Genomic DNA, 27,124 nt, shown 5'->3' with positions numbered 1-27,124 from the left:
GGTTGGGAGCACAGACATTTTCGGAGCTGGAGCCGCCGCCATTTTGTGTCTGTGGAGAAAGAAGATTCTGTGGCGGCTGGAAGTGGACGGAAATCACCCGTGAGACGGCGGCGTTTCACACCCGAGGTTCCCCCCGTGTCGTCCCCCAACCCCCCTCCGCGGTCAGCATGTGGTGAAGCCGGAGCCGCGAGACCCGGGGAGAGGAAGCGGAGTCGGAAGGGAGGCGGGGTATCGAGAGCGGCTTCAGCTTCAGCTGCGGCGGACCTCGGAGGGGGGCCGCGGCGCAATGTCAGAGCAGACGCCGGCCGAGGCCGGTACTGCGGGGGCCCGGGAGGACGCCTGTCGGGATTATCAGTCATCACTCGAAGACCTGACCTTCAATAGCAAACCGCACATCAATATGCTGACCATTCTAGCCGAGGAGAACCTGCCCTTCGCCAAGGAGATCGTCTCTCTCATCGAGGCCCAAACCGCCAAGGTTTTTATACACCCCGCAGCCTCCTATTCTTCTAATACTCCCTGATTTTAGTGTCAGCCTCATCCCAGGTCTCGCTTCTATCCAAAGGGGGACGGTGTTCCTCCTCTCCAACCCTCCAACTCAGGCTCGGTCTCTGGCCCAGGCTTCGAGCGTGGGCCTCTCTTGGGGGGAGGGAGTGGGGAGGATAAAGGGTGGAGTCCCACTTCCGCTTACCAGCTCCCTATTTAGGCCACCGCATCGTGTATCCCGACGCACACGCTTTGAATAGAGCCCTTCGGGGAGGGGGAGAATTAAAGGCAGTTCGTGGTGTGGGGATGTAAGAGTTAAAACCATTTGAACCCCCTGGGATGGTGGGGAGTGGTTCTCCCCCCGTCCCGAACTCTTTTGGGTAACTGTGCTCTGTGGGTTGGAAGGAGGTGAAGGGGGACCTGGGAGCGAGCTGTTGGGGGGTGGGAATAGGGCCTTGGCCCCGAGTGGAGCAGCCGCCTGTTAGGAGCCCAACATGGCGCCTGAAAAGCACATGATGCGAAAGGGAAGAGAGGAGAATCCATTCCCTGCCAGCCAGGCAGCTGCTCACACCCGTCAGCCCCATTTTGGGGTGGGGGCGGCTAGATATAATTTGTATTCTCCTATCGGAGGGTCTCATTTGCCCCCAGATACGGGAAATTGGGGTTGAGGGTGGGGTTGGAGGGGGTGGGGAGGAGATCTTATCCAACCTGTAGGTGGAGAACTGGCCCACTGGGTAACAAGTACTTGTAGTTTTCTTTTGAAAAGTTCAGTTCCTCCTCCTCTTCCTTTTCTCTTTTTTTCCTCCCTTCCTTCCCTGAAAGTGAAGACGTGCTTTGCTTCACCCCTTGACAGCAGTGGTCCTCTGCCACCCTATATTTCCCTGTAGTCCTCCTCTTCTGTGGATTCATGTGGGAGCGATTTGTCATTTAAGTAAAGTTACTGTTAAACTTAGTTATCGTAATGAGTTTTAATAGCTTCCCAGTACTACGTTTTAAGTTATTTTTGAAGCTTGTACTTATGGTTTAGTTTTTTTCTAGTTGTTAGTGATTGAAATGATCAGGATGAGCCTCCTTTTAGCAGAGTGAACCCCTTTTAAAAGGCCACTTTAACAACAACCACCAATATATTGTTTAGAGGCGCTTTCTGTCTAGTGTAAAACTGAGTGGTCTGACTTTAATAAATGGTTTTGAAATGTGTGACTGGTATTATAAAATTTGTGAATAAAACATATAAAATATGTATTTGTCTTTTTTATTTACCTTTGTAAGGTGTAGAATTTGTTTCCAAGACTTATTTTTATCTACGTGGTTGTGTGTTTTAAACAAAAGTCTTTAAGTGACTTGGGTTCATTCTTCTTTAGGTTCCATCCACTCTTTTGGGTAAATCTGTTCACAAGATACACGGTTTCAGGTGGTCCTTTCATACCTTAAAGAGGACAAAAAGTAAGGTGTTTTTTTTTCTCTTTAGGGCCCAACAAGTTTGTCATGCTCAGTCTGACAGCTAAAATACAAGTCCTTATTCACCTTTTCCTGTGAATGTCTGTGTGAAACAGCTATTGTTCTTTTTTTAAAGTATGAGATTTTAAAAGGAAGCATTCCTCATACTCAACATCCTTTTTATTGATACAACAAACATGTTGGACATGAAAACTTAGTTTTGCCTTGTCGAAGGCTTAACATTAAATGCCTTTTAAAAAAAACAAAAATGCACTTGCGTTTTTTTAAAAATAACATTGATTTTTAAAAATTCTACCTAGTATTTTTGGGGTTACTAATATTCCACAGAGCCTAATACTTAGCAGCTCAGGTTGTCACTCAAAGAACCATTTTCTTGCTGGTTTTTAATGGATCCAGAAGACTTTCAGAAGTGAAAACTAAATGCTGAATATAGTGACCACATTAAAATTTGTATTTGTGTGTGGCTACACAGAGTGGTGAAAATAGATGGACTATTTGCTGATGAAAGACAGCTGAAATTTTTTTGGCACACGTTTCCCGGTTATTTTTGTAAAGCCAGATTGAGGAAAAGATGTAACAGTCACTTTGGGGAAATAATTTAATGGGGTTGGGGTTGAGGGTGAGGGGAGGGATTTTCTGTCATTTGGTAGCAAACTGGCTTGGTTTTGTGTTTCTCGAGGTGAATGTTTGTGTCCTTATCCTCTAGCGTTTCAGCATTACTAAACTTAAGGATTCACACTTACTTGACTCCTTCCATGAGGCAGTAGTAGCAAAAAAATATTACATATAAGAATTCACTTGTACAATAAAAAGTTAGCCTACTGAACAGATTTTGGTTTTAAAGAGAGCCTGTTTATCTGCATAAGTACAACAATGACTAAAATGGTATAAAACATGACATGGTAAGATAAAGACACAGCAATAAAGCAGTTGACGTGTTGGTACTTAATAGTTTACCCACATGCAATAGCCTTGTGAAACCCTTTTATTAGTACTGTAAAAGAAAACTTTCATACAAAGTTATTCAAAGGTTTCCTTAGTCAACTTTGGTTGTTATCAGAAGCAAGAGCACTTCCACACACTTGTATGGGCAATTGGTTTTGTGAAATAATGGTGGCATTGTGTACTGCAGAACTGTGAGCTTACCCTGGCTACAGGTAGCTGTGGGTAAGTGGTGTTCAGGGTTAAGATTCCTATACACGTGGGAAGGGTAAATGGGGATAATTTTTGTTTTTGTTTTTAAATCGTGGGTACTCCTTTGGAGTGGGAGTTAACACTTAGTTTATGTGGTGTGTCTTAATGCTCCTCAACAAGTCTGTGAACCTGCTGATGCTTTCTGGAAACTTGCTGTGCCTTCTAAAAGCCAGTGATGGGTAGGCTTTACAGTTGAGCTGGGGCAACATTTCTTTGCTTTGGAAAGGGCCGCCTGTATCGGCATCATCACACTGGCCCTGCACAAATTTAGAACTCCTGGTTTGTGCGTGTCAGAGGAAAAATATTTCGACGGAGAGTCTGTGCTGTGAAGAAAATCTTGAGGACAAATCCTGGTTTCCAGAGTCAAGTTCAACCTGATTTACATGACTCAGCGGCTGCTCCATCCAGTTTTCCTTGTATCAGTAACAACTTGCACTTTCCTGCATGTTCATGTGCAAGTTTAAAAGTGTTTTTTTGCCATTAACTTCATATGTGAAGTGTACTTAATTTCTTTTGTTCATTGGATTATAGAGGAGTAATCCTAATGATTTTACAGGTAACAAAAGGTTCATAGACTTTAACATATAAAATATGCCTATGGAAATTAGGGTTTCTGCCAGAAGTCTGAAAACTTTTTGTTTCATTGAGTCTAGGTGCATCATCATAAGTTAATGTGGGTCACAAAGCTTACACTTGGATTACAGAAAATATCCTCCCCCTTTTTTTGTCACTTAAAACACAGTTTTTTTTTTAACTATACGAACCTGAAATTCTATTGAGTGTTAAATGAGGGTGCTAGAGACTTTTTTCTTTCCAGTAATTCTGAGCTTATTTTGTATGCTCAACTAAAGATCATTGTAAGAGGTGAGACCGTGAACACTTAAATTTCATAAAGGTTAATATTGATTCAAAAGTATTTAATATCAACAAAATATTGAGGTCTGTATTGTACGTTAAACGCTCACTTTTAAAAGTAGTTCTTTGTTGGCAATTCATTGTACTAAACTTTTCAGTTTCTTTTTATTACTTCAGGCTCCCTCCTCAGAGAAGCTTCCTGTTATGTACCTTATGGATTCTATCGTGAAAAATGTTGGAAGAGAGTATCTCACTGCCTTTACTAAAAATCTAGTTGCAACATTTATTTGTGTGTTTGAAAAGGTATATATACATTTAGAAACATTTGAATTTTTAAAACATGTTCCTGATTAAATAAATACTTGCCTTTGTGTTGGGTTTTCTTGGGTGGTGAAATGTTTTATTCTTTTGGGCATTTAACATGCTAAAGTTAGTGTTTCGTATTTAAAGTGGGTTCTAGGTGTTTTACATTATCCATTCAAAAATAGATGTGTTTGCTTTTAGAAGTTCATGTTTCTGATTGACTTTGTTCACTTGAAGATCTGTTTCATCACTAGAATACGGGCGAAAAGATCTGAAACTATCAAGAGTACTTCAAATTTCATTGTTTAGGTTTCTGGTTTTAGGATGTTGACTATTTCTGTCTTAAAAAAAAGAAAAAGAAAAAGCATAATTCTAGTGTGTGTCAACCTGTGATGGATGCCTGGAACTTGTGATTTTTTTTTTTTTTTTTCCTGGAAATGTTTCCTCTTGTTAACCTTGTTCAAGTATATTTTGTGTGAATGTTCTAGGTATGTGTGAATGGTGGATCAGTGAATTGCTTTAGGTTATTTTGGAAATACTTCTTCCCCACCTCTGGCCCCTCTTAGTGTTTAGAAGAAAGGCTTGTTAGTTTCTATACCTAGAGATTGTAAATTCCTTTCATAACATTGTATCTGGTAGTTTGGTTAATACAGTATTATGTTGAGGAAGACAAAGGATTTGCTGAAGTAATTCTCTTTCCTGTCAGGCTTCATCTTTCATACTGAGAAAAGGGGCATTTATAAGATATTTGGGTTTAAAGATTGTTTCCTAACAAAAAATTGGTGGTTCTTATATTTTAGTAGATGCACCTGTTGTGTCTCGAGAAATCTTAACAGTTGTCAGGCTTGGAGAATTGGGATTATTTTGAAAGAACTCACTATCAGATTTTACTTGTTTGTTAGAACAGAAAATGTGTAGTGGCTACTTGAGTAATTTTTTTCCCTTTAAGTTCTTAGAGAAAAGAAATACTGCTAAGTAAGTATATGCAGAAGAAATTTGGAAAGCTGTATTTCAAACTGTATTATGGAGATTGTTAATAGTGTATTGTAGACTTTTGCTAAATACTGCTTACCTGAGACTCTAGTCTAAGGAGAAGTCAACTTTGCATTATAGAAATTGGGGCACTAAACCAATTTCTTGGTTTCAGTTTCAGTGTGTTCAAATTCATTTGGATGTTTGGTAGAAAATGTTTACTGACTCTTACTGGGCCTTAACATTGAAGGTGATGAAAATGACCTTGTTTGTAGTAAATATTATCTAAAGACTGGAATATAGTCAAGGCTTTATTATTCTAAAGTTAGAACTCTAGCTCAGTTTTCCCAAGTGCTAGGTTTCTCTGATGGCTAATTTAAAAAGTATTATTGTTGTTACTATGCCCATCACAAGCATGAGCAGATAAGATACAAAACTAAAGCTCATCAGTAGGTAAGATTTTGTGAATTTCAATTATTCAGGTGCCTTCTACACCACAAATAGCTTATTCATAGGTACCAGCCATATTGTATTGCAGGAGATTAGTTAGTTTTGTTTTACTTTGTACTAAATGTAAATAACTTAAAAAATTTAAGTCATCAGATAAACTATTTTCTAGTTGTTTTATATTTTTGTCCAGAGTGAAAGTAACAGTAGGAATACTGTGTCAAGCCCTAATATTTGGGAACATTTTGTACTTCTAAAAATTCAGACTTGTCTAATTGTTTGCTTTCATGAAGGCTAGGTGATAATGACTTTAATTTTTCTAATTTTTTTTGACAGAAATTTCTTTATTAACTTTACATCTGCAAACAAATGTACTTTTAATAAATGATTACTGTTGTATATATTTACGAATTAGTAGTATGTGTGCTATATGTGAAGTAGAACAGAGATTTATGTAGCATTATGCTTAATATATAAAACATCCTATAGTAACTTAACAAGCCATAGAATTGTTCTGTTGTTCTAGGTGGATGAAAATACTAGAAAAAGTTTATTTAAGTTACGTTCCACCTGGGATGAAATATTCCCTTTGAAGAAACTTTATGCCCTGGATGTCAGAGTCAATTCGTTAGATCCTGCTTGGCCTATTAAACCTCTGCCCCCCAATGTGAATACATCTAGCATCCATGTGAATCCTAAATTTTTAAATAAATCGGTAAGTTTTAACATGAATGGTATATAACTAATATTTTTAACTGTCAAATTTTGACTTCTCTAAAATTTCCTGCCAGATAAAAGTAACTAGAATACCCTGTGCTGAATCAGTTTAATTAAAAAAAAAAAAAAATTTCCACCTTCAGGTTCACAGTACATTTAAAGTAAATGTTCTCCTTGTTTAGGTTTTACATATTTATTTTGGTTTTTAAATTCCTGAAAACTTTCTGTGTGCTTTTAAACATGATTGGCCATTTAAGATTATGGATAGGGTTTATTAAGAGAGAAGCTGATAATTTTTAGCTCCCCCCTTAGCTGCTTCCTTTTTAGCTGTGATTTTTTTTTTGTAAACAAATTATTTTTTCTTATAGCCCGAAGAGTCTTCAACACCTGGCACAGTGGTCAGTTCCCCTAGCATCTCCACTCCTCCAATTGTTCCGGATATACAAAAGAATCTTACCCAAGAGCAACTAATAAGGCAGCAGTTACTGGCAAAACAAAAGCAGTTGTTAGAACTTCAGCAGAAAAAGCTGGAGCTTGAGCTAGAGCAAGCTAAGGCACAACTGGTAAGTAGAGGAGATTTGGCATTTTGAGTATTTTTAAACCTGTTTTCTGATGGATATGGAATTATTTTGTATTTGAATTGTATTAACATGTTACTTTTATTAATAGTGTAATTTTTCCACTTTTATTTATTTTGCAAATTATGGTGTATTTATTAGTCCAAATTTGTATATCCTTTTTGTAAAAGTCACTTTTAATATAAACTGCACTATTTTCTTTCAAATACTTTTTATTAGAGTGCTGTCTTATAAGATAGCCCCTTAGTTTTGTTAAAAATTATATCATGCGGGGGCTTCCCTGGTGGTGCAGTGGTTGAGAGTCCGCCTGCTGATGCAGGGGACACGGGTTCGTGCCCCGGTCTAGGAAGACCCCACATGCCGCGGAGCGGCTGAGCCTGCACGTCCGGAGCCTGTGCTCCGCAGCAGGAGAGGCCACAACAGTGAGAGGCCCGCGTACCGCAAAAAAAAAAAAAATTATGTGGACGTAGTGTCAGTTCCAAGATGGTAGTTGTGTTGTGGCAGATGTTTTTGCCTAGTCTTTAATATTTTATGCGCTTATGTTTCATGAGCAGAAATCCTTAGCAGTTTCCTTAGAAGGCTACAAAAAAAAAGCCATCACAAAATTAAGGAGGCCAGGAAGATTATGTTTTTCTGTGTATGAATAACGTTATATTAAGCTATTTTACTTAATTACTTAGCACTTGACCTTATTTGAGAGTAAGGGAGTACAGGAAGGCAGAATTTTGTAAGTGCATTATCAGTGCCACTTTGAGACGAGCTAAATTTTATGACTTAGAATTTACCCGGAAAGACTTGGATGCTTGTGCAGCTGGAGTGCAGTGACTTATTTAGTAGTTTCTTAATATCAGTGTGGCCCAGAATTCTGAATAATTAGGAAGAGGGAGGGTTTTTTTTTTTTCATTCTTCCTAGAAGTTATAAAACCCCAAAGTAGAGGATTAGTAAGATAACAGGCCACATAAATATTGTATATGACCTTTTTCCTTTCATTTTAATATCCACTTAAATACTAGAAGTATACAGTATAAATACGGTATTGAATAAATGGATTTATTGAATAAAGCATTATATTCCTTAGTTTTCAGTTTCTTGACAAATAATCTGAACGTTTTACAGTTGTAACATGAACGTTTATCTTGTATTTCAGGCAGTTTCTCTTAGTGTTCAGCAGGAGACATCCAACTTAGGTCCTGGAACTGCACAATCCAAATTACATGTTTCACAAATTCCCCCTATGGCAGTTAAATCTCCCCATCAGGTTCCTGTGCAACCTGAGAAAAGTCGTCCAGGTCCATCCTTACAAATTCAGGATATGAAAGGAACTAACCGGGATCCCCGTCTTAATAGGTTGAGTCAACATTCTTCTCATGGAAAAGATCAGAGTCACAGGAAGGAATTCCTAATGAACACATTGAGCCAGTCTGATATTAAGACAAGTAAAACTGTACCCTCTGAAAAACTAAATTCATCCAAGCAAGAAAAAAGTAAATCAGGTGAAAAAATAACCAAGAAAGAACTTGACCAATTAGATTCTAAATCCAAATCTAAATCTAAATCACCATCACCTTTGAAAAACAAATTATCCCACACAAAAGACTTGAAAAGTCAAGAATCTGAAAGTGCAAGGGTGTCTGATATGAGCAAGAGAGATCCAAGATTAAAAAGACATCTTCAGGATAAGACTGATAGCAAAGATGATGATCTAAAAGAGAAGAGAAAAACTGCAGAAAAAAAGGATAAAGATGAGCACATGAAATCATCTGAACACAGACTGGTGGGAAGTAGAAATAAAATCATAAATGGCATTGTACAAAAACAGGATACCATAACGGAAGAATCGGAAAAACAGGGGACAAAACCAGGGAGATCGAGTACTAGAAAGCGATCAAGATCACGATCACCCAAGTCCCGGTCACCGATTATACATTCTCCCAAGAGAAGAGATAGGCGGTCACCCAAGCGAAGGCAAAGGAGTATGTCTCCAACCTCAACACCCAAAGCTGGGAAGATTCGCCAGTCAGGAGTTAAGCAGTCACATATGGAAGAGTTTACACCACCTTCCAGGGAAGAAAGAAATGCGAAGAGAAGTACTAAACAAGATGTTCGAGATCCAAGGCGAATAAAAAAGACTGAAGAGGAACGACCACAAGAAACTGCAAATCAGCATTCCACCAAGTCAGGCACTGAACCAAAAGAAAATGTAGAAAATTGGCAAAGTTCCAAGTCTACCAAACGATGGAAATCTGGTTGGGAAGAAAATAAAAGGTAGGTTGTTAACATTTTTAACTGAGTAGAATAATGTGTACATTTAAAAATACAGTGTTGTTTTAAAAATTGGATAATGTTTTATTGGGTGCTATAATTAGTACTTTTTTCCCCTGTTTAATTCTTAAAACCCTGTGGGTTAAGTACCATTATTATTGCTGTTTTACGTATAAGGAAACTGAAGTTTAGAAAGGTTAACTAATCTGCCTAAGGTGGCACATCCAGGACATGCAAGAATCAGAATTCATATCTGATTTTCCTGACTTCAAATCTTGTGCTCTTAATCTTTAAATTAACTTTTATGGTTACATATATTCATTTTAGCCAGATCCTATTAAGGATCTTAAAATATGGTCCTGAGTATTTAAAAATTTTTTATGAAGTAACATAATTGCTTTTATGGTTTCAGTTTACAACAGGGTGATGAACATAGCAAAGCTCCTCATCTAAGGCATAGGGAGAGCTGGTCAAGCACTAAAGGAATCTTGTCACCTCGAGCTCCAAAACAGCAGCATCGATTAAGCGTAGATGCCAATCTTCAGATTCCTAAAGAGTTAACTCTTGCAAGCAAAAGAGAATTACTTCAAAAGGTAACTACTGTGTTCCCATGTAGTCATTATTCTCCTTTTGTCTATAAGTTTTTTGTAAGTACTTTTTATATTTAAAGTATTGATTTCCTTTTATCACCCCTATGCAGACGAGTGAACGTTTAGCATCTGGTGAAATTACACAGGAAGACTTCCTTGTTGTTGTGCATCAAATTCGACAGCTATTTCAGTATCAAGAAGGTAAACATAGATGCAATGTACGGGATAGTCCTACAGAAGAAAATAAAGGTGGATTAAAAAAGAAACCTCTCTTAACTGATGCTGAATTAACCTACTATGAACATAAAGCAAAACTGAAAAGGACACAGGTTCAGCATTCATTTCCAAGACTTGATCTCTTAGATCCTGATATTTTTGACTACCCTTTGACTGATGCCTTGTTGTCTGGAATAGAATGTGAGCCATCCAAAAGTAAACATGCAAGTAGGAATAGTGGAGCACAGTTTGACAGAAAAGAACAATTTAGTGAAAGAGCAAGACGTCTTTCTCCTATATCTGGGAGTCGTACTTATGCTGAGAATCTTTCACCCCATGAGGGCCGGAGAAGACATGACGAGCAAGTCTCTGCTAAAGGTAGAAAAAGTTAAATCAGATTATGCCTATTGAATCACACAGCAGTGAAGGGAAAATGAACAAGCTAAGTGGGGATGGATTTTTGTGACTGTTCAGACTTCTGTTTTGTCGTTGTTTGTTTTGTTTCGGTTTTCCCCTCAAAGGGAAGGGAAGGGAGCTGATATTTATAAGGCCAACCGTGTATTAGGTACTTTACTAGGTTCTTTATATATGTAATCTGATTTAATCCTCACAATGACCTAATGAAATATATATTATACCCATTTTACAGATAGGAAACAAGACTGGAGAGGTTAAATAAGTTGCTCTCAAAGTCAAATAATTAGTAAATTGACTGACTGGGTATTTTATTTTACCCAGGTGTATCTGACTCTAGAGGGCATTCTCTTACTTGCTGCCTGTTGCTGTCTTTTTCCCTCCCCTCTCATAAAGTGAGATAGTTATGGATGTTTTTGAATAAACATTTACAAGAATATACGAAGAAGATTTTAGGATAATTTGATATAAATTATCAGATTCAGGGAAAATAAATTTTTTTTTCTTTTTAAAAGGTGTACGAGAAGAGCAGAGATCACCATTCAATGATCGTTTTCCACTTAAGCGACCTAGATATGAAGATTCAGATAAACCATTTGTAGATAGCCCAGCATCAAGATTCGCCGGCCTTGATACAAATCAGCGACTTACGGCTTTAGCTGAAGATAGACCATTATACGATGGACCTAGCAGGCCATCAGTAGCGAGAGATGGCCCAACCAAGATGATTTTTGAAGGACCTAATAAGTTAAGCCCTAGAATTGATGGACCTCCTACGCCAGGTTCTCTTCGGTTTGATGGGTCACCGGGACAAATGGGGGGAGGTGGCCCTTTGAGATTTGAAGGACCACAAGGCCAGTTAGGAGGTGGGTGTCCTTTGAGATTTGAAGGTCCTCCGGGACCAGTAGGGACACCTCTGCGGTTTGAGGGGCCAATTGGTCAAGCAGGAGGAGGTGGTTTTCGGTTTGAAGGTTCCCCCGGTCTGAGGTTTGAGGGATCTGCAGGTGGTTTGCGATTTGAAGGACCAGGGGCCCAGCCTGTGGGTAGTCTCAGGTTTGAGGGACACCGGGGTCAACCTGTGGGTGGTCTGAGGTTTGAGGGACCTCATGGTCAGCCTGTGGGTGGACTTAGATTTGATAATCCCCGAGGTCAGCCTGTAGGTGGACTTAGATTTGAGGGAGGTCATGGTCCATCAGGGGCTGCAATTAGGTTTGATGGACCTCATGGTCAGCCATCAGGTGGGATCAGATTTGAGGGCCCGTTGCTACAGCAGGGAGTTGGGATGAGATTTGAGGGCCCCCATGGTCAGTCAGTAGCTGGTATGAGATTTGAAGGGCAACATAATCAACTTGGTGGGAACGTTAGGTTTGAGGGTCCACACGGTCAGCCAGGGGTTGGGATCAGATTTGAAGGACCTTTAGTCCAACAAGGAGGTGGAATGAGGTTTGAGGGTCCTTCTGTACCAGGAGGCGGCCTGAGAATCGAAGGACCTCTGGGTCAAGGTGGTCCAAGATTTGAAGGTTGTCATGCTTTAAGGTTTGATGGGCAACCAGGTCAGCCATCACTCTTGCCAAGATTTGATGGATTACATGGTCAGCCAGGTCCTAGATTTGAAAGAACTGGTCAGCCAGGCCCGCAGAGATTTGATGGACCACCTGGACAGCAGGTTCAACCAAGATTTGATGGTGTACCTCAAAGATTTGATGGTCCACAACACCAGCAAGCATCAAGGTTTGATATTCCTCTTGGTCTTCAAGGCACACGATTTGACAATCATCCTTCACAAAGGCTTGAATCGGTATCTTTCAATCAGAGTGGCCCATATAATGATCCACCTGGCAATGCTTTTAATGCCCCATCCCAAGGACTGCAGTTCCAAAGACATGAACAAATATTTGATTCACCTCAAGGACCAAATTTTAATGGACCACATGGCCCTGGAAACCAGAGTTTCTCGAATCCCCTTAACAGAGCTTCTGGACACTATTTTGATGAGAAGAATCTTCAGAGCTCTCAGTTTGGAAACTTTGGCAATTTACCTGCTCCAATGACAGTAGGAAATATTCAGGCATCTCAGCAGGTAAGTCTGTTACAGTTATTCTAAAAGTATATTGTATGCAGATATGAACCATTTTTAATGTTTCTAGTGTTTGAGGAAGGTTTTCAGGATATAGTTTATTCTATAGGTTGGAAAGGATTTTTTAAAATTTAATTTTTTTAGTAAGTTTTTTTTGGGGGGGGGGCAGTTTTTAATGTACTTCAAAACCTCACCTGCTAGGAAAGTGAGATGAGAGTCTTCTGGGGCTGAAATTTGCAGTTTAAATCCAAAATTGATCTTAGTTCTTTCAGGATCTAGAGCATCCTCTCAATCTCAGTCCCCCCCGCCCCCCCACAAATCTTTTCTTTTTTAATAGACTTTTTTAGAGTAGTTTAGGCTCACAGCAAAATTGAGCTATGAGGTATAGGGATTTCCCATATACCCCTTGCCTTCACATATGCATAGCCTCCTCATTATGGTTTTTTGTTTTGTGGGTTTTTTTGTTTTGTTTTTGGTTTCTAAGGTATTAAAGTATAATACGGTTGTGTGTGTTTCATAGACCTCTGCTACATTGTACAACTTTTGAGCCTTGATGAGCCTTATAGTAATCATAGAGCTGATTTTATAGACTGTTCTTTGATATAGAACTTCCTTAGCCTGAGTTAACAAACAAGAAAATCAAATTGCTCATGCTTTTACAGTCTGTAATTCTTTTTCTTCCTCTCTTCCTACTTTTCACCACCTTTCCGTCATTCCAGTCAACTGCAGTTGTTTGATGTTTGATGCTTATTGAAATAGTGTTAAAGCAATATGCTTATAATTTGTGGTTAATTCAGTTGATATTAATGATTACTTTTGCTTGCCTGCTGAAATTCTCCTGGGCTAAATTTACTTTTTTCCAGGTAGTGACACTTTCTTACTAGGACAGATTTATTATGCCAGTAACATTGCATGGAAGAAAGTGTAAAACAAGAAGAAAGGTTTTAAAAGCATGTTAGAAGCATTATTTATAGAAAGCAGCCTTCTGTCCATATCCAGTGGTTTGGGAAAACAATTGGCCTCCTTAGTTAGACTTATACTCTATTGTATGTTTTTAAGAGAAATGGTACTCTTAATTGACAAGATACTCTAGAATGGGACTTGAGTTAGTCTTGTTCCTACATTATAAAGAATTGATGGGGTTTTTATTACGCATACATACCACTGAAGGTTCACACAGGATACTGAACAAGGCTTATAAATGGGCATTTGTTTACATAGTAGCAATATGTAGAAGTCCTACCTCATTCTTGACTACAAATACAATAATTGTATGCCTGTACAGTACTTGGTTCATGACTTTTATTTTTTAACATTCCTTTAAAATCTTTTACAGTCCACTTTGTAACTCAGTTTGATGGCTAACAGAATGATCATAAAGGAGTTCAGATTGCTAATTAAAGCAGGCTTTTGACATCTGTATAAAGGAGTTAGGTCAGTGAGTGAGTTCTGGCCTCAGCTTTGCTGTTTACTGGCCATTATGATTGTGTACAGATCACATCGCTGGATGTCAGATTTCTATTTGTAAGATAGGAGAAAACACTGGCAAGGTAAAGTGATTTGTGTAAGGTCACACAGCTAGTTTTTGGCTACCTTGTGTTTGCATGGTATCTTAAACTTTTCAAAGAACCTTCACATCCATTATCAATTTTTTATAATTCTGTGAAAAATATAAGGGAAGGTCTTATTCCTTTTTATAGAAAGCCTAGTCAGGTTACACTTGTAAATCTTGTAATTTACACTTGTAATTTACACTTGTAAATCTTCATTATGGTAAACAGGCCTCATGATATCTGTGAATATATTAACGTAATTTGAATGTTAAAGTTTTACTTAAAAATATAGAAAAGATGTTCTTAAAACCAAGATTTCTCTTAAAGGTTCTGACTGGTGTTGCTCAGCCAGTAGCATTTGGCCAAGGACAACAATTTTTGCCAGTTCATCCACAAAATCCTGGAGCATTTGTTCAGAATCCTTCAGGTATGTAGAACTTTGTGTTTTTCAAAAGACAATTATTGTTTGAGTAACTACCTTGTCAGTTTTAGAAAATGACAATTTTGAGAGGGCATATGCAATTTAGAGAAATTTAATCTGACTGGAATGTTGTGTTTCCTTTCTGAGTTTGTTTACATTGTTGATGTATATTCACACTAATCCCCTTTACAACTAGAGATGGTTAGCCAGGACTTGTAGACCACAAAAAAGAGGGAAGGAGACCTAGTAGGTGGAAGCTAGAGGGTGGGGTAGGAATGTGACATTTGTGTTTAGGTAAAATGAAGTCAATGACAAACCTCAGAAATACCAATTACTTGATACTTTGAATTTTTGTTTTGTGTGTGTGTGATGATCCAATAAACATTAAGTGAATACTGCAGACATCACATTATAAGCTGATTCATTCATATGTCTTTATGGGCACTCAAGTAATAATTGTACACAACAACATGTTAAAAGAATTTCCTAGCTAGATGCCCATGATAAGCATCTATGGGGTGAGGCTTAACGATATTGTTATGGATACAATAACAATAGTAGATACGAGGGCTTTAAAAATAAGTTTTAGGGGGTTTCCCTGGTGGTGCAGTGGTTGAGAGTCCGCCTGCTGATGCAGGGGACACGGGTTTGTGCCCTGGTCCGGGAAGATCCCACATGCTGCGGAGCAGCTGGGCCCGTGAGCCATGGCCGCTGAGCCTGTGCGTCCGGAGCCTGTGCTCCGCAACGGGAGAGGCCACAACAGTGAGAGGCCCGCATACTGCAAAAAAAAAAAAAAAAAAAAAAAAAAGTTTTAAGGACTTCCCTTGTGGTCCAGTGGTTAGGACTGCATACTTTCACTGCTGAAGGGCCCGGGTTCAATCCCTGGTTGGGGAACTAAGATCAGTTTTTTTTTTGCGGTGCAGGCAAAAAAAAAAAAAAAGTTTTAGTTTTAATATGTGAAAAATGAGAAGTATATAAATTAAAATTATTGGAAAGTCAATATATTGAGAGCTAACTCAACCAAATTGTAGTGGTACTTGCTTTATTTCTGAATCATTAAAACAGCCATCTTCAGAAACATGCTGTAGCGTGGCTCTATTAAGTTTACAAATTTGGAGAGTTTTCCAAAAGTTCTGAAGTAACTAGGGAAGTCCTAGCCAAGCAAGCTCTAGTTTATGCATTAAGTATTAAACTGTATCATCACAGGAAGCTCACTCAATTAATTTGAAAACGTTTTGTTTTTGATTGCTAGATTGACAATTAGGATTAGTATTCTTATTTTTTGTTTTCACTATAATGAAAAGGGAAGGAAAGTACTGAATATTTGGGGTCTAAAGTCAGAAGACCAGGGTTATTAGAATCTCCACTCTGCTACTTTACAGGTAGGTGGAGTATAAGCAGATATCCTTTCTGGGGTTCAGTTTTTTCCTCTGCAGATAGCATATGATAAAAGTCAGGATTTGCCGGGGAATTTTTTCTTTTCCCAGAGAATCAAATGAGATCGTATGTGCAAAAGTACCATGTAACTTGTGAAGTGCTATATTGGTGTATTTTCCTTTAGAACTCAGTTTTTCTTGTAGAGTAGAGGATTTGTTGTATTGGAGTTGGTAGCTTGAGATAGCGTGCAGCAACTGCAAATTTTGCTCTTTTTTGTATGAGATAATATACAAAACCTGCATGTTTTCTTTTGCTTTTACAACCTTGAGGTGCTTATGTATACAAGGCATAGCAGTGTCACAGGAAATCACATCTTATTTCCTGGGTTGGGGGTTATTGAATGAGATGTTAGATATGCTTTCCTTCTTCAAGTTTTACTTAAAGAGATATGAAAAGTATTTAGTGTTCAATATTTGGCTTCTGTAAGGTTTTTTCTCAAAATTTAAAGTAAAAACACTCTTTTCCTAGTAGTAAATATACTCATGTTCATTTATTCATCCAAACAAATAGTGATCACTTGCTATATTCTAGGCATTGTGCTAGGATGACTTTAATAAGGTTTATCCTTCTAAGGGCTTTATAGTGTAGCAGGATCTATGGACTTTTTTTTTCTTCCTCTAAATAGTTGTTCAGACTTCCCTAGTGGTCCAGTGGTTAAGACTCTGTGCTCCCAATGCAGGGGGCCCAGCTTTGATCCCTGGTCAGGGAACTAGATCCTGCATGCTGCATCTAAGAGCTGGCACAGCCAAATAAATAAAAACAGTAAAATAAACATTAAACAGCTGTTCACTAGGTTGATAAGTTAGACACCATCATTGGGTACCTGATTATGAAATTCCAAACCTGTTCTGAGAATCACCTCTTATTCCTGTTTCTAAACGCACAGAAAATCAAATAAAATCTGAAAGTGTCCTAAGCTTTTTTTTGTTTCATGCAGCTCAGAGTATTGTTTTATTTATTTATTTTTAAAATCTTTATTGGAGTATAATTGCTTTGCAATGATGTGTTAGTTTCTGCTGTACAACAAAGTCCATCAGCTATATGTATGTGTATATCCGCATATCCCCTCCCTCTTGAGCCTCCCTCCCACCCTCCCTATCTCACCCCTCTAGGTCTTCACAACGCATCAAGCTGATCTCCTTGTGCTATGCAGCAGCTTCCCACTAGCCAGCCATTTTACATTTGGTAGTGTATATGCGTCACTGCTACTCTCTCACTTCGTCCCAGCTTCCCCTTCCCACCCTGTGTCTTCAAGTCCATTCTCTACTGTGTCTTCATTCCTACCCTGCCACTAGGTTCATCAGTACTGTTCTTTTAGATTCCATCTATGTGCGTTAGCATATGGTATTTATTTTTCTCTTTCTGACTTACTTCACTCTGTATGACAGGCTCTAAGTCCATCCATCTCGTTACAAATAACTCAGTTTTGTTCCTTTTTATGGCTGAGTAATATTCCATTGTATATATATGTGCCACATCTTCTTTATCCATTCATCTGTCGATGGACATTTAGGTTGCTTCCATGTCCTGGCTATTGTAAATAGTGCTGCAATGAACACTGTGGTACATGTCTCTTTGAATTATGGTTTTCTCAGGGTATGTGCCCAGTAGTGGGATTGCTGGGTCATATGGTAGTTCTATTTTTAGTTTTTTAAGGAACCTCCATACTGTTCTCCATAGTGGCTATGTCAATTTACATTCCCAACAGCAGTGCAGGAAGGTTCCCTTTTCTCCACACCCTCTCCAGCATTTATTGTTTGTAGATTTTTTTGGTGATGGCTGTTCTGACTGGTGTGAGGTGATACCTCATTGTGATTTTGATTTGCGCTTCTCTAATGATTAGTGATGTTGAGCATCTTTTCATGTGTTTGTTGGCAATCTGTATATCTTCTTTGGAGAAATGTCTATTTAGGTCTTCCACCCATTTTTGGATTGGGTTGTTTGTTTTTTGATACTGAGCTGTATGAGCTGCTTCTGTATTTTGGAGATTAATCCTTTGTCAGTTGCTTTGTTTGCAAATATTTTCTCCCATTCTGAGGGTTGTCTTTTTGTCTTGTTTATGGTTTCCTTTGCTGTACAAAAGCTTTTAAGTTTCATTAGGCCCCATTTGTTTATTTTTGGTTTTATTTCCATTACTCTAGGAGGCTTTTTTAAAATTTTTTTCTTCTGTGTGTTTTTTAATTATATAAGTTATAGGTGTACAATACAGTGATTCACAATTTTTAAAGCTTTTGTTTGGTTTATAGTTACTATAAAATATTGACTATATTCCCTGTGTTATACAGTATATCGTTGAGTTTATTTTATACCTAATAGTTTGTACCTCTTAATCCCTTACCCCTATATTTATATTGTTCCTACCTTCTTCCCTCTTTCCACTGGTAACCACTAGTATGTTCTTGTTCTTTTTGTGTCTACCTCTTTTTTGTAATATTCGCTAGTTTGTTGTATTTTTTAGATTCCACGTCTAAGTGATATCGTACAGTATTTGTCTTTCTCTGTCTTATTTCACTTGACTGTTTTTCTTTAAACAAATATTATATATACTGCCAAACCACCTCAGTGCTTTACAAATATTAATTCATTTAATCCTCATAACAACCTTAGGTAGGAACAATTATTGTTACCCTTTTACAGGTAAAAAGAACAGATACAGATAAGTATCTTGATCATGTCACACAACTAGAAAGTGGAATTTCTAGTTAGAATCCCAGGAGTCTGGTTCCATAGTTCATGCTCTTGATCACTAAACTTGACTGCTGGAAGACATGTGATAAGCTAGTTATGATTCTTAGACATATAAATAGCTAATTCTAATGAAAGGTAAATGTTAAACTATTGTGTGAAGTGGCTGTTGTAATTGATCGTTGAGGTTGATTTATTCATTCATGTAGTCAGACATTTCATTTCAACAGACATTAATTAGCCTGTTGTATACAAGGCACTGTGCTAAGTGTAAAGAATATGCAGTGGTTAAGGGCAGAGATTATGTATTGTATTGTGGATGCAAATTGAATTTCTGCCATTAAGAGGAATTTTTAGTGATTCAGAACTTTTTTCTAGAGGTGTGGTAAATAAGATGCATAGTAGTGACATACAAATATATTAAAATTCTGTTTTTATAGTTGAGTTAAAGAATTGTAATTTTTAAATTAGTGCTTAGCAAAATATGGAATTGGATTGATTCCTCACCAGTGAGCTTAAGGAAAAGATTGTTATCCTTGTTTCATTTATTCAGATTTTTGAAGTTTTAGTAAGCCTGACACCTTTTCAGCAACAGCCTGAACTGCTTTGCAAGGGCAGTAATTGAGCAAGGGTCAGAGGGGCAGGTATATTCTGAGCCACATGGCTCATCTCCCTGCATTAGTTCCCTTGGGTAGTTATGGGAAGGTGGGGGAGCTGGGGGGCTGGGCAGGAGTACTTCCATTTAGGCTCTGGGTATTTTTTTCCCCTAGAAATCTGTGCTAAGAGATGGTAGCCTACTTCATCTATGCAAAACGACCTTTGCCAATATGGTTAGGTGAAGAATAGAGAATTGGAAGGGTGAAAAGTTGGACCTAGAGGTGTGGTGCTGCATTGCATAGAAGGGAGCATGAAGCTCTCTGCCCTCAGTATTCTGCTTTTCTTTGGCATGGATTTAATTGGGCAACAGTGGGTAATACTGGTTTTTTAAGGTAACACGTATGCCCGTATAAGGTATTAGTAGGTTTCAGTATTCGTCTTAGAATATATTTTTAAGAGGTCATGATTTGCTGACATAAATGCAAAGTTCACTTTTGGTAATTACACTGATCTTAACAAGATTTTATTAAGTTTAATGTTGATAGGATATCTTGAAGAAAACTTTAAAAATCCTTAGTATAATTTGCATCTTTAAGTTCTACTTTTATTTTAAGAGTGTTATTTTTTTAAAGGTGTCCTTCCTAAGGGATATCCTGATAATCATCTCAGTCAGGTGGATGTAAATGAATTGTTTTCAAAACTGCTAAAAACAGGAATTCTCAAATTGTCCCAGCCTGATTCAGCTACAACACGTAAGTATGGTTCTGTAATTCATTTACACAAAGCTTTATTAAGTTATAAAGATGTATGATATGATACAATGATGTGTTCTATGCTAAAATTTCTTACAATGTTGAATTCTTAGGTATACTTATATAACTGGTTTATAATGAAATAAAAAAAATTTTTTCTAACAAGGAACTGTTAGCCTTATAGAGGACATTGTTTCAGTTAACTAACATTCCTGCAAACACCATGTGCAGACTTTTTCTAGTTATTCTGTATTATTTTAGCTTATTTATAATTAAATAATTAGAATGTTGATGAATTTCATGAAGATTGACTTTTAAGAGACCAGACCTAATATCACTTATCAAAATAAAGAATTGTATTAGGTTACTTGCCAGTAAAACCTAAGATCAGGAGCACTGAATAGGCAAGATGGGGCTCTCCATATGCTTCTAACACTATAGCGTTCCCCTATAAAGAATACATGGACACTGGTTTTGAGATATTTGTTGTGTTTCCTTTCAATTGAAGAAGTAAATGAAGTTGCTGCTCAGCCCCCTGCTGAGGAGGAAGAAGATCAAAATGAAGATCAAGACGTTCCAGATCTTACCAATTTTACAATTGAAGAATTGAAACAGTATGTAATCTAATTTTCTAAGGTAAAAGGGATGGTGACTTTAATAACAGTGGATATTATCACTAGTGCTATTCGTCTTACCCCTCACTGTTTTTAAAATTTAGGAAGCCTGTTTTCCCTTTTTTAATGTGGTAAAATATACATAACATAAACTTAAGGAAGCCTGTTATCTTCTTTTCAAATATGTTTGCTGCACAAGTATTTAGGCCAAAAGTCTACCCCCAAATTTCTGTTTTTTATTATCTCTGTTTAGTATAGCAAGTTTAGGGAGTTTAAGGATTAGGTATTAGTAATCACTCAGGTTTTCCTTTTTATCTCTATTTTCTCTTAATCATCACTGTTTTTTCTGTATTGATATTCTCATGCCTTTGGAGTTAAGAAAATGAGGTTTTTGTAGTCTAGTATTTAAAAAATAAATTTTTTTTTCATTTTATAGAAAATACAAATGAATAAAATCAAGAAAATAAAATTACCTACAATTTCCACTTTACTGATAACCAGTGTTAACATTTGGTGCATATATTTTCATAAATTTTTATTGCCTATATTATATAAAAAACATTTACAGTTGCTTTATGGATCCATTATATTGTTATGAGTACTTTTAAAAATAATAGAACAGCTAATGGGTTTCATCTTCTTTTTTAAATTGAAGCATAATTTATTTACAATGTGTTAGTTTCAGGTGTACAGCAAAGTGATTGTTTTATATATATATAATATATATCAATATACACTTTTTCAGATTCTTTTATTATAAAACACTGAGTGTAGTCTCCTGTACTATACGGGTTTCACCCTTTTAAAGACAATGTTTTTCAAAGTGATACTTTTCACATAGTTAAAACTTTATAATGAAAGTCTTACAGTAAAGGCTTATAATAAAAGATGGCATGCCTTTTTCCTAGTACTACTTTTTACCTGAGGCAACCATTTCTTAACTCTTTTATCTATGGTTCTTGGCATTTGCTTTTTTATTTCTTAAAAGATACATAGTTTTCTGGGCTTCCCTGGTGGCACAGTGGTTGAGAGTCCGCCTGCTGATGCAGGGGACATGGGTTCGTGCCCCGGTCCGGGAGGATCCCACATGCCGCAGAGCGGCTAGGCCTGTGAGCCGTGGCCACTGAGCCTGCGCGTCCGGAGCCTGTGCTCCGCAACGGGAGAGGCCACAAAAGATACATAGTTTTCTGATTTATTACATTTCTTGATTTATCCCATTTAGACAATTTATTGACTTCCTGAAAGTGAAGATTTAGGTAGCTCTTTTACTGCCCTCCCAACTCTCCTCCATATAGTTATAAAGCCATTTATCATTAAATTTTTATTCAGTATTAATACTATGATTCTAAATATCTTGTTTTCTGGTACTATGTACTGTGCTTTGCTTTATTCTACTATTTAAAAAAAATTTCTGGAGTTAATAACTGCCCGGTTTGTTCACTTAGTTATTCTGCATACCTATTTCTTTCCAGATAAGGAGTGCAGAATTTTAAAAAACTGATTATTGCTGACTTCAGTTTCCCACTAGTCTTCTACTTTTTCTTTTTAGTTACCCATACTATTATTACTTCTTCTGTACCTCTTTCAGTATTCTTTACATCAGGGTGGGACAGTTTAGTTATTTAAAACCGCGAAGATCTGGAGAGGTGAAATCTAATTGTTCTGCCATATCCACCCTGATATTGACATTACTCTAAGAACAGGCCAACTATTGCCTTATTAGTTAGCAGATGATCATTCCATTATTAGCTAGAAGGAAATAAGTAACTGGGCCAGGCCTATTGATAAGAGGGTAGACACCATGTTCCAAAATTAACCAAAGTTAAGGTAAAGAGAGTCACTGACACATTACTAGAGAATATTATTGATCTTTGGATATTAATTCTTTCAGCCAGCTGTTGGCTGAAACATTATTTTGTTACATAATAATGGCTTCACCATTATCAAAATATGGAAAACTGAAGTACTTATAACTGCCTTTTTTTTTTAAGGCCATTAAGTCAGCCACAGTATCAGAACTAAAGATTATTTCTGTATTTTTCAAAACAGACGTTATGATAGTGTTATAAATCGACTGTATACTGGTATTCAGTGTTACTCTTGTGGAATGAGGTTTACAACATCACAGACAGATGTATATGCAGATCACTTGGACTGGCATTATCGACAAAATAGAACTGAAAAAGATGTAAGCAGAAAAGTCACTCATAGACGTTGGTACTACAGTTTAACAGTAAGTAATTCATGTGCCTCTGAACTATCTTTCAGCCTTTAAATTATATCATTCAAAAGTATATTAGTTTAGGTAACTGCTGAGCACTAACTAGTGAATTTTTTGAATAAAATTTGACCCTTAGAATATAAAAGGTTTTTTTAATTAAAAAAAATGTGAAGAGTATGTATTTGTTTTTTGTTGAAATTAAGAGTAGAACACAGGTTTCTTCTAGTTCTAAAATTCCAAGGTTCTATGACTGATTTTTTTTGGTAAAAAATTGTGCATGAAATTTATCTTATTTACATTAGTAGTTGTAATTCTAGAGTTAAAGGAATGTTAATGTTAAGATCTTAATTGTTCATTAGTTGCTTTATGTTGTCTATTAGTTATGGGGCTCAAAAAGATGGTATAATTCTAAATAATCAATATTAAAGCATATTGTAGAAGAAAGTACTCTTACATTTAAATGGCATTGTATTGAAGGTGTTCAGTAAGAGTCTAGAAATAAATGAATATACTCTTTTTAATTAACTCTTTTTAAGGACTGGATAGAATTTGAGGAAATAGCTGATCTGGAAGAACGTGCAAAGAGCCAGTTTTTTGAAAAGGTGCACGAAGAAGTCGTGCTCAAAACTCAGGAGGCTGCTAAAGAAAAGGAGTTCCAAAGTGTACCTGCTGGACCAGCAGGATCAGTTGAGGTAAAAGAACAATGTTCAATTTTCTACCTCTGGTCATGCCTTTCACTTCCTTTAAGTAAATAATCATAAATATAACTTTATTTACATCCCTTTTTTAATGATTTTGAGACTTCTTGTAAGCTTTACTCTTCAATGTTATTCTTGTTATCTGGCTTCGGGTTTCATAACCACTGTAGTTACTACATATTTATCTGTGACCAAGAGCTGTGAAATGTTAATTATTTTTGCATGGAAGAATGCGAAATCCTTAGATCTTACTTTGTATTATATATTTGAACATTGTTTAAATTTTCAGAAAACTCTTAAATTCCTTTCTCCACTTAACAAAATGTTTCTGTATTTTTACTTAATGGCATTGTGTTCTATTATGTAAACTTCATTTTTATATGGTTCTATTTTAGAGTTGTGAAATTTGTCAAGAACAATTTGAACAGTACTGGGATGAAGAAGAGGAGGAGTGGCATTTAAAAAATGCTATTAGAGTAGATGGAAAGGTAATTTTCAGCTCTTTATGAAGTACTTTAAAAGGAAGTATTAAGATTTTAAAAAAAAAATGTTTATAGGGGTAGCTCACTACTTTGAAAGAAAAGTGTTAATTGCATTTTTATTTTGGTTTTTAATAGAAGTGGTATTTCTAAGGTATTGGACTTTAGAGAGTCAGTGTGTGAGTTGGAAGGCATTTTAGCAATCATCTGGTCCTGTACTCATTTTATAAAAAAGGTTGCATAACTAGTTAATGATAAATCCAGGACTAGATCTTCTGAGTCTAGTTAGTCTTCTTTCTGCCTAACCACACTATTTTGATTCTGAATTTATATTTCATCATCAAAATTGTTTCTGTCTTAACATACCATGTTATCTACTTAAATATATAAAGGAAGTTTTAAGGGAAATCAGGATGAAAATTTTGTTTTTATCCGTTTTTGTGACCAAATGATTTTTTGTTGCCTTTCCAAAGATAGTTTATCTCTGGTTTAAATTTTAAAAGAAAATCATACCAGAATAGTCCATTAGAAATGAATATGCATGTGAATACTTACTTACTTTTTTGTTTTTGCTTCAGATTTATCATCCATCATGTTATGAAGATTATCAAAATGTAAGTTCTTTTTGGTTACTGTTTGTTCTCCTTTACATTGATAAATTTTATTTTCAGTTATTTTTTGCATCTGGGCAACATTTTTATTTTAATCTTGATGTGTTGAGCTGTCTTAGTTTTGATGTAGCATTTAGGTTGTTCACAAAATATTGGTGCTAGGTTGATAGGGTCTGATTTAAATTTTGAAATTTTTGTATCATTCCTCGCATTCTCTTCATTTGAATCTTGATGATGTCTTCTACTAGAGTACTAGGCCTAGAGAATGAGAAGGTTCATGATGGGAATAATTTTCTATAAGTTACGGGTAGCATTTACTGCTTACTCCACTCGGCCATGTAATATAGGAATAATTTTTAAATTATCATACATGAAATACAAAAAAAAATCAGTCTCTTGACCTTGGAAATTCAAATTTTCATATTTGTAGAGTGACCATTTTTTTTTTAAACCAAACAGTGGAACATCTTAACTGTCAAATAATATTTGTTTCACAAGTTCAAGGGGCAGTTTGGAAGATATACTTAGGTCATCAAAAGATTAGAGTTTGTAGGGTGTTTTGATGGTTTTGAGGGATTTTTTAAAAATCCTTGGGGTAGGGCTTCCCTGGTGGCGCAGTGATTGAGAGTCCGCCTGCCGATGCAGGGGATATGGGTTCGTGCCCCGGTCCTGGAAGATCCCACATGCCGTAGAGTGGCTGGGCCCGTGAGCCATGCCTGCTGAGCCTGCGCATCCGGAGCCTGTGCTCCGCAACGGGAGAGGCCACAACAGTGAGAGGCCCGCATACTGGAAAAAAGAAAAAAAAATCCTTAGGGTATTTGAAATTAGGAGCAACAAATCCCAGGATATATGTAGGGGGTTATATTGGGATTAAAATATAGAAACGTGTCTAATCATTGAATCAGCTTCTTTTGTCGTTATATTACTGCTTTTCTTACCATAGCTCATTGCTGAGCACATATCAGATGCTCAATATACATTTTATTTATTTATTTATATTTATTTTATTTAGTTGGTTGTGCTAGGTCTTAGTTGCAGCAGGCGGTCTCCTTCGTTGCATGTGTGCTCCTTCATTGAACCAGCAGGCTCCTTAGTTGCGGCTCGCTGGCTCCTTAGTTGTGGCATGTGGACTCTTAGTTGCGGCATGTGTGTGGGATCTAGTTCCCTGACCAGGGATCAAACCCGGGCCCCCTGCATTGGGAGTGCGGAGTCTTAACCACTGCGCCACCAGGGAAGTCCCTCAATATACATTTTATTAATTGGCTGCCTTTATGGCATGTTTTGTGGGAAAGCAGGGTTTTCAATTGTGTTTGGTATATATTTCTTTGCCCATACAAGGGTCTTATAAAACTGTCACTTAATGTGATATTTGTGAACTTTAATCAGTACTTAAAGGGTTTTTCATTTTGTAGACATCTTCATTTGATTGTACACCATCTCCCAGCAAGACACCAGTTGAAAATCCCTTGAACATTATGTTGAACATTGTTAAAAACGAATTGCAGGAACCCTGTGAAAGTCCCAAAGTTAAGGAAGAACGGATTGATACTCCACCAGCTTGTACAGAGGAAAGCATAGCAACAGCCACTGAAATTAAAACAGAAAATGACACAGTCGAGTCAGTTTAAGTAAAATGAGAAAGGTATGTTTTTCTTTTTTTTTTAAGAAAAAAAAAAAGCTGCTGTTGAAATCTAGAAGGTGAAGAATTTTTTATGTATATACAGACATATCTATATAAATTGTCTAGCTGAGGCAGGGCCTTCAGCTATCATTTGGTTAATAAATACATTTTAGTATTTGCATTTCCTACTGCCTGCACAGTTTCAGGTGCTTGTTGTGTGAAAGTTCTGTAGATGTGTGCAAATTTAACAAAATGAAATTGTATGTGTAAAAATGTACGATTTTCACTTGTGAAACTGTAAATTATAAATAAAAAAATATTTTTGCTATCCATGGAGTGTAATATTTATGCACACCATCAAATAAAGACAGTGTTTCTGTACTTTTTATTGGGTGAAAATGGAATTAAACAGCAATTTCAACATAAGATTTTTTTCCAGCAGCTTCCCATGATTAAAGAAGCAAAGTCTGAGTTAGTTTTATCCTTCAAAAGGGGGTTGTGAGAGCACTGCAGGACTTTTCTCAAATTGAAAAGCCAGATTTGAAAAAATTTTTTAAATGGAATAGGACATAATTGCATATATATATATCTCCAGCTATAGAGAACCATCCAGATATCCATTTTTGCAAAGCATCTAATGAAGCAACTTTTATTCTTGAACTTGGACACTGATGCCATCAAATGATTAACAAATATATTTAAGTACTAAAGGTGATTTTTTTTTTTAAAGGACATTTTTCACATTTGTCAAATAACTTAATGCAGATGAACATATTTCTATTTTAAGTTACAGGGGGATCTGTAAGAATGTTAATTTGAAACATGGTTAACCTTTTTTCCTTTGTTGGTTTTGACTGAATTAGAT

General features: G+C 36.9%; 1 protein-coding gene across 2 annotated transcripts; it reads left to right on the top strand.

Moving 5' to 3' along the window:
* Window positions 1-27,124, top strand: PCF11 (PCF11 cleavage and polyadenylation factor subunit). 2 transcript variants are annotated; one of them, XM_082659714.1, is made up of 16 exons: window positions 1-478; window positions 4,171-4,296; window positions 6,242-6,430; window positions 6,801-6,995; window positions 8,159-9,276; window positions 9,686-9,866; window positions 9,974-10,064; window positions 11,009-12,573; window positions 14,451-14,550; window positions 19,896-20,015; window positions 20,524-20,629; window positions 22,679-22,862; window positions 23,387-23,542; window positions 23,944-24,036; window positions 24,606-24,641; window positions 26,051-27,124. In XM_082659714.1, exons 1-16 carry the CDS (start codon window positions 287-289, stop codon window positions 26,264-26,266), a joined length of 4,668 nt encoding a protein of 1,555 aa, XP_082515840.1. In that variant the 5' UTR covers window positions 1-286; the 3' UTR covers window positions 26,267-27,124. The 2 variants fall into 2 exon arrangements, with proteins under 2 accessions (XP_082515840.1, XP_082515839.1); XM_082659713.1 differs by having other exon boundaries at window positions 9,974-10,457.

This window comes from Grampus griseus (genome assembly GCF_964374135.1).
Source record: "Grampus griseus genome assembly, chromosome: 8".
Taxonomy (NCBI): domain Eukaryota; kingdom Metazoa; phylum Chordata; class Mammalia; order Artiodactyla; family Delphinidae; genus Grampus; species Grampus griseus.
This window is presented reverse-complemented; position numbering and strand designations above follow the sequence as displayed.

Excerpts from the sequence above, each read along its gene's own strand:
- PCF11 (XM_082659713.1), top strand. The coding sequence starts at position 287 with ATGTCAGAGCAGACGCCGGCCGAGGCCGGTACTGCGGGGGCCCGGGAG. Across the intron at positions 479-4,170 it reads TCGAGGCCCAAACCGCCAAG|GCTCCCTCCTCAGAGAAGCT; the intron begins GTTTTTATACAC and ends TTATTACTTCAG. Across the intron at positions 20,016-20,523 it reads GCCTGATTCAGCTACAACAC|AAGTAAATGAAGTTGCTGCT; the intron begins GTAAGTATGGTT and ends TTTCAATTGAAG.